Source organism: Alosa alosa, chromosome 6 (genome assembly GCF_017589495.1).
Source record: "Alosa alosa isolate M-15738 ecotype Scorff River chromosome 6, AALO_Geno_1.1, whole genome shotgun sequence".
Lineage (NCBI taxonomy): Eukaryota > Metazoa > Chordata > Actinopteri > Clupeiformes > Clupeidae > Alosa > Alosa alosa.
In genome coordinates, this window is record NC_063194.1 from 23,810,272 (window position 1) to 23,817,771 (window position 7,500).

Consider the following 7,500-nt stretch of genomic DNA (forward strand, 5'->3'; position numbering starts at 1 on the left):
AGAAAGAGAGGAAATCAGGGAGACAACAATTTGACTGGGAGTCAGAAAGACAGAGAGAGAGAGAGAGAGAGAGAGAGAGAGAGAGAGAGAGAGAAGGCAGGTAATGAGAGGATGAAGAGAGGAGAGATGGAGAGAGAGAGTAGAGATGGAGAAAGGGGAGGAGGAGATAGAGGGAGGAGAGATAAGGAGATGGAAAAAGGAGAGATCAAGAGAAGTGGAGAGATGGGATCCACCTGCTTCCTCCAACTGGGCTGAGATGGGGCTTGGGTGGAGCACACTTCTTGCGCCTCATATGACAGGTTAGTCTGAGCGATGGATGAGGGATGAGAAGACAGAGACAGAGGCCACATTTAGCATGCGTCCCAACTTCAAGAAGGCAAACACCAGCGACCATAAACAGGCAAACGACAGCAAAAAAGTGACTGTTTCATCCTCATCAACTGTTGCACAACTGTATTTGAAGAATTAATTTGCAAACACAGATATCTCCATTTTTACAGATATTTAAAAACATGCTTTTTCCATTGTGCATTGTGTAGCAATTGTAATTAAGTAGAAATAAATCTAATGAAAACAACCCAATTCGGTTGATATAACCTGAAACTCACAATAAAATGCTTTTCATCTAAAGAGGCCATGCATCATATGAACAAGCAATAAAACAATATAACTACAGTAAGAACAGATGATGACGATGGCTCATTTGGTCTGAAGCTAAACCCTTTCAACTCTTCAAACCCTTACCTTTGATACATAGGAAACACCATAACAACATACACCACAGACACACAGTAAACACACATAACACACACAGGATTAACACACCCACACACACACAATCATGCATGCACGCACACAAACACATGAAGCCAGTTGGAAGCACCATAATAAGCAATATATTCTGACAACAGTGCAAGCGCACAATGGTCCCGAGACCCCAGGGTCTCAGGCAGTGAAGGGTGGGCATGCAGGAGTGTGTGACATGCTCCAACACACACATGCATGCATAGGCACGGCCACGAGCCCTTGTCACACGCTCACCTGGTTGAAGCACATGACATACTGAGGAGTGGTGACAGGGGGGGAATAGACAGAGGAGAACACAGGCTCCTGGAGCGAGAGGGCAGGAGAGAGAGGACATGTGGCGCAGGGGTGAGCCATACCAGAGACCCAATCGGATGGAAACACACACACACACACACACACACACACACATACATACACCAGACACACACACACACACACACACACACACACACACATACACCACACACACACACACACAAACACACACACACATTCACCACACACACACACACACACACACACACACACACACACACACACACACACACACACACACACACACACACACACACACACACACACACACACACACACACACACACACACACACATACACCACACACACACACACACACACACACACACACACACACACCACACACACACACACACACACACACACCCCACACACACATTACCAGTCACTCATCCACTCATTCATTCACTCAGTCAAACAAAGTACATAGAGTATACAGTACACCATACATAAAGTAATATTCGACACAAATAATACAACACAATAGACACACATACACACTGTCATCCTTCAATGGCTAAAACAGTACTCTTACCCAGCATTGAGGGCGGGCTGATGCATTATGGGTAGTTTCACTCTCTGTCTACTTAGGCAGCACAAGAAAGAAAAACAAGGTGAGTGAGTGGGAGTAATACGAGATCAGGTACACACACACACACACACACACACACACATTTCCTGAGTCAAAGCATCCTACTCATATGAGGGATTGAGAGAGTGTCTGGGGACACGCTACTGGTCACTGGGGCGTAAGGCTGCCCGGCTCCCTGTGGCCTTAAGAAGAGAACCAGCCATCCTCCCTCCAGAAATCCTGCTAATCTCTCTCCAAGGGGATGAAGCTCCACAGATCAATGGCACAGTCACAGCTGATGCAAGAGCTTGAGACTGGCTTTACACCTCACTGTTCACGCTCAGAGAAGCCACGCAAGCTAATAGTCCTGACCTGCAGTATCTAAATGAGAATAGTGTGATGTGCTACTAAGCTCCCCCAGCAGTAATACAGAGTTATTGCTAAAGCTAAGCATCCTGCAATGTCTTAGCATGAGGAGCGTAGCGTGTCATCAGCCTCTTTCCACAGTGGTAAACTGTTAGCGCTAATGCTAACAGTTGTGCAGTGTCTTAGGATGAGGAGCGTAGCGTGTCATTAGCCTCTTTCCACAGTGGTAAACTGTTAGCGCTAATGCAGTTGTGCAGTGTCTTAGGATGAGGAGCGTAGCGTGTCATTAGCCTCTTTCCACAGTGGTAAACTGTTAGCGCTAATGCTAACAGTTGTGCAGTGTCTTAGGATGAGGAGCGTAGCGTGTCATTAGCCTCTTTCCACAGTGGTAAACTGTTAGCGCTAATGCTAACAGTTGTGCAGTGTCTTAGCATGAGGAGCGTAGCGTGTCATTAGCCTCTTTCCACAGTGGTAAACTGTTAGCGCTAATGCTAACAGTCCTGCAGTGTCTTAGGATGAGGAGTGTAGTGTATCATTAACCTCCTTATGTAGTGGTATAGAATTATCATTAGCCTCCACACCTGCAGTGGCTCCAGGCGTACAGAATTCCTCTTAGGTCTCCTCTTCCTCTCTTCCCTCTCCTCTTCCTCAGAATGATGATCAGCCAACCTGCTGGAGGAGAGAGAGGGAAAGATGCTTAATGACAAAAAATACAATAAAGGTTCAGCAAGTATTATGCCCACCCAAACATAAGCATACACACACAGACACAAAGACACACAGACACACACACACATACACACACACAAATAGTGACTGGACCCTGGGTTTTTGGTGATTCAGAAGTTGGTGTCAATGGGATCCTTTCTAGACAGAACCTGCAGAGCACATTAAAATGTGCTAAAAGGTTTGTCTGGGTTCACCCAGGCTAACGCTAACACACACACACACACACACACACACACACACACACACACACACACACACCTGTCCTGGTTGTCTGTATGTGTGTCTCTGGGTTGAGGCTGAATGGGAGGCTCCTGGCAAGCCAGTGGCTTTGGCTCCTGAGTGGCCCGGCGGGCTCTGGCGGTCTCCTTCCTGGCCCTCTGCCTCCAGGGGGCAGCAGACGCCGCGGCGCTTCCCTCTCCCGACTCAGACGCGCCCCTCCTCCTCTCCGTATAGGCTTCGCTCTCCTCCGGTTCCTCCCTCCTCTCGTCTACTCTCTCCCTCCTCTGCCCACCGTTCTGCTCCTCTTCCTCCTGGTGCCCAGTCAGAAGGTCCTCACTGGCACGCCTGGCCCTCCACTCCTCTCCCCCTGACTTGCTCTTCTTAAGGATGCCCCGCACCTCTCGCTGAACGGCATGATGGGAGGTGTAGTCTTCAACAGTAGGCTCCAGGCTGAGCTGGGCCCGGAGCTCCGTGCTTGAGCCCCACTCACCGCTGGAGCGCGGCCGGGTCTGGCGCACCTCGCTGGGCTTGAGGTTGGTGGACAGGGCCTGCTGCCGGTCAAAGACGTGTGGGGACAGGCTCAGAGTGGGCAGCTGGACTGGGGCCTTCTGGAGCTTCAGCAAGAACAGACAGGCACAGAGGCAAGGTCATGTAAATACACAATACACAGACAAACAACAAAACGTAGAGAAATGCTATGAATGTATGTGAATGTATTTGATGCATATGCATTGAACATCATATTTTGTTGAAAGTAGAAACTGAAACTGTTGAGACAATAAGCACTCTAACCCCACACCAAAACCTTTACCCTCTCCTAAACAGGAGCGGTAACCCTTGAACTTTAACCTCTAACCCTGCTCCTGAACCTGACCTCTTCCCCTCTCCCTCTGCTGCAAAGCCACATTCAGGAGCTGAAGTTTACCTCTCCACCTCTAGAGGTCTAGAGTTCTCACTCACATGTAAGTCGCACCATCTAGCTCCATCTCCCTGCCTGCATAGATACATACATTACATTACATTACATTTACCAGACACTTCTTGACCAAAGTGACTTACATATGTCAGCTACAGTATATTACTGTACAAGGGATCACATTGTGCCCGGAGCAACTTTGGGGTTAAGTGCCTTGCTCAAGGGCACAACAGTGGAAGCCAGGAATTGAACCCACAATTTTCAGGCTACTGCACGCTAGCCCAGCTCCTTAACCACTACACTACCACCGCCCACTAATTAAGCTGCTTGCTTGCTAACCAGCCTTCTGACCGCCAGCTGAATATATACACTATAACCACACACACACGCACACACACACACACACACGCACACACACACACACGCACACACACACTCACAAACTGTACATCAGGACAAGCAGGAACAATTAGTAAATGACGTTAACTATTTACAATTTCCTAAATGACTCCAGTTGACAGACAAACACAGACACAGACACACACACACACACACTAGACTGACCTCCTCCACAGTGATGGGCTGTGTGCGGTAGCGCGCGCCCTTCTGCCTGCGTCTCTCGGGGGCCTCGGTGGAGCCCGGCTCCCTGGCCAGAGCCCCCGGCTGGGACAGCTTGTTGAAGAGAGCCAGCTTCTCGCTCATGCTCAGCTTCGAGCTCACGTCGTCCTCCACCTCCGGCTCCCCCTGGGCGGCCGGCGTCTCGCTGGGCTCCTCGGACTGAGGGTGGCTGTGTGAGAGCGGGGAGACAACACACCATGCTTTCACCCTCCAGTGCTCAGGGTGGGTCAGTTGTTGTCTAGTGCTTTACCTGTGGCGGTCTGAGGTGGAAAACTCCGGTTTCAGAGAGTAAAAAGTCTTACCACATATTTGTTCTATTTGTTTGTTTCTTAAAGGCATCCTACGCAAGGTTTGCTACCTTAATATAACAGCTTTGATGTCATTTTGATGGTAAACTAAGTTGTAATAGGAAGAATCGCGCACCTTATGCAGCTGCAGTCTAGCCCTGTACGGAGAGCCAGCCTTGCAACTTGCTGTCCCCCGACCCAGAGAATCACAAATTGCTTTACAGCAATTGTGCAATAGCCTTCTATTTTGTATTAAATCCTGTGATATTACCTTGTCAGTCAACATGGCTCTTCAGAAATCATCTTTGCCGGTTTGTAAACAAATCCACATGTTCCGTGGGAAGGGTGCTAGCCATTAGTGGTATTTATTGTGTACAATACAAATACTCTGTAACTGTAGGTGGAGCCCAGTAGCAAAAAAATCCTGAAACTGCATTGGATACCTTTAAACCATCTGATTCTGATTAGCACAGTTCTTCAATCAGGTAAATAAGCTAATTAATGAAATAACTTGTGTTAAGTGCACAGGTAGAACCAATACATTGTAGGACTTTACATTTCTGAAACCAGAGTTTTCCATCTGTCTGAAGACAAAGATGTTTCACACACCTGACGGCCACTACAAGCTCCTCGCACGTGATTGGCTGAGTGAGTGCCCGGTGCTCGTTGCTGCGGCGAACTCGCCGCTCATGGGAGCCGGCTGCAGAGCGAGGCTTCAGGAAAGAGGAGGCCTCGGGCACTGTCTTCTCCAGCTCCTGAACGCGGGTGGCAAAGCAAAGGAGGACTTGACTTCCATAACGTACACAAAGCCATGTTGAAACAGTACACAGAAACAACGGCAAACACCCTGAGGAACAACAAAACCACTTAATGTCAAATGTGTTCTCAAAACAGCACCCTGGAATGTGGAATCGCTGTTCCTGTTCTCTGTATGAACCCTTTCTATTCACATACTGAGGTGGACAGTAGCAGAATACTACAGTAGTAAACTGTTTCAGGTGCACTGCAATAAACCAAAAGGCCATGTGAGTCTCTGCTCCTCATATGTTATATATTACACATCAATTTATGAATTTATATATGTGCATGAATCTATGGATCTATGTGTAGCAATTTACATGTAATGATTATGAAATTATTTGTACATGTAAATGTATATTGACACACATGTCGACTCTTTTCAATGCAGCAGCAGAATGCCAGAGTGCAGAGCACCATGAGAACCAGTGGTACACCAGCTCTGCCTGTCACAGTGTAACCAGACACTCCGGTGTTCCGTTACCGGGCAGGAGGAAAAGGGGGAGATGGAGAGAGAGAGAGAGAGAGAGAGAGAGAGATCGCAGGGATGTCACTAATTATAGCCGCATAATGCCCATTCACTACCCTCTGATGTGGGTTCATCCAAAACAACCATACACTTCACATATTAACACAAAGGACAAAACTGTTTTAAAACCTTGACACTGAAAGAGAAGCAACAGCCTGGACAGACATATACTGTACACTGGTCATTTCAATACAACTGCAGTGAGCTGCAGAGGTAAAGTAGCATGGACATCTGCAGGCAGCCAAGCTCTACACCGAAACTGCCCACTCATCAAAGAGCCAACGGAGTAACATGAGGAAGGCTAGGCAGGGTACAGAAACAGCAGACCTGACCTACAGTTGGATCCCTCTCTCCCACTCCTCCTCACAGACTCTCTCTCTGTGTGTCTCTCTCTCTCTCTCTCTGTCTCTCTCTCTCTGTGTCTATCCCTCTTTCTCCCACTCCTCCTCACAGACTCTCTCTCTGTCTCTCTCTCTGTCTCTCTCTCTTTGTATATCCCTCTTTCTCCCACTCCTCCTCACAGACTCTCTCTGTCTCTCTCTCTCTCTCTCTCTCTCTGTCTATCCCTCTTTCTCCTCACTCCTCACAGACTCTCTTTCAGTCTTCCTAAAACACTCTCTCAAACACACACTCTTTTTTTACAGACACTGTCTGCTTCAATTGTCCCTTAAAGAATGTCTTCTTTATTATTTCCCTAGTGTCCCTTAATGTTACACACCCTTACAGCACATGACCCCCCCATTATAACTGTCCACATACAGTATTTAGTGAGTGTGATGTTTTACAGAATGTAGGCACATCATGCTTTATTTCATTCTATAACAGGTGAGAGGCAGGTTATGCAAAGCCAAACTGACTACAATGTCCATTTAAAGACTACTGTCTACCTCTGGCACAGTGAGGGGCACACGCAGTGGGTAAGTGGGGCTTTTCCATTCTTTTCTTGGTGATGACCTTTTATGATTAGGCATTGAATTGGACGGCTAAGAATGGCATGGGGTCGTGACCTCATTGGGGGAAGTGGGGTCCTGTTTCATGAGCCTTCAGTATCCAACAGCACTTACTTTAAACAGAGACATCTTGGCAGCCACACTCATTTTGGCTCTGTCGTCCATTTTTGCATCACCTTAGAGAGTTGGGGAAACAAACAAACCATGCGCGCGCACACACACACACACACACACACACACACACACACACACACACACACACACACACACACACACACACAGTTAGCTCTCTGAGGCAAGTGTGTTTCTTTTCAGCCCTGAAACAACAGCCCTGAAAGACTAAATGCTATCTCAAAATCAAAGATAAGGTTAGCACACTCATAATTTACATATG

The 7,500-nt window shown here is 47.6% G+C and overlaps 1 protein-coding gene across 4 annotated transcripts in view; it reads right to left on the reverse strand.

The window, feature by feature from the left end:
- The window catches only part of svilc (supervillin c), a 22,899-nt gene that overhangs the window by 11,428 nt on the left and 3,971 nt on the right, over window positions 1-7,500 (reverse strand). For 2 of the 4 annotated variants that reach the window (XM_048246560.1, XM_048246557.1), the window contains 8 exons: window positions 7,221-7,282; window positions 5,439-5,584; window positions 4,489-4,711; window positions 3,048-3,622; window positions 2,642-2,732; window positions 1,659-1,706; window positions 1,042-1,110; window positions 234-305 (listed from right to left, as the gene is read on the reverse strand). In XM_048246560.1, the coding sequence (XP_048102517.1) occupies window positions 234-305; window positions 1,042-1,110; window positions 1,659-1,706; window positions 2,642-2,732; window positions 3,048-3,622; window positions 4,489-4,711; window positions 5,439-5,584; window positions 7,221-7,282 (1,286 nt within the window). The remainder of the gene's footprint in view (window positions 1-233; window positions 306-1,041; window positions 1,111-1,658; window positions 1,707-2,641; window positions 2,733-3,047; window positions 3,623-4,488; window positions 4,712-5,438; window positions 5,585-7,220; window positions 7,283-7,500) is intronic. The other 2 variants (XM_048246558.1, XM_048246559.1) reach the window with 2 other exon arrangements.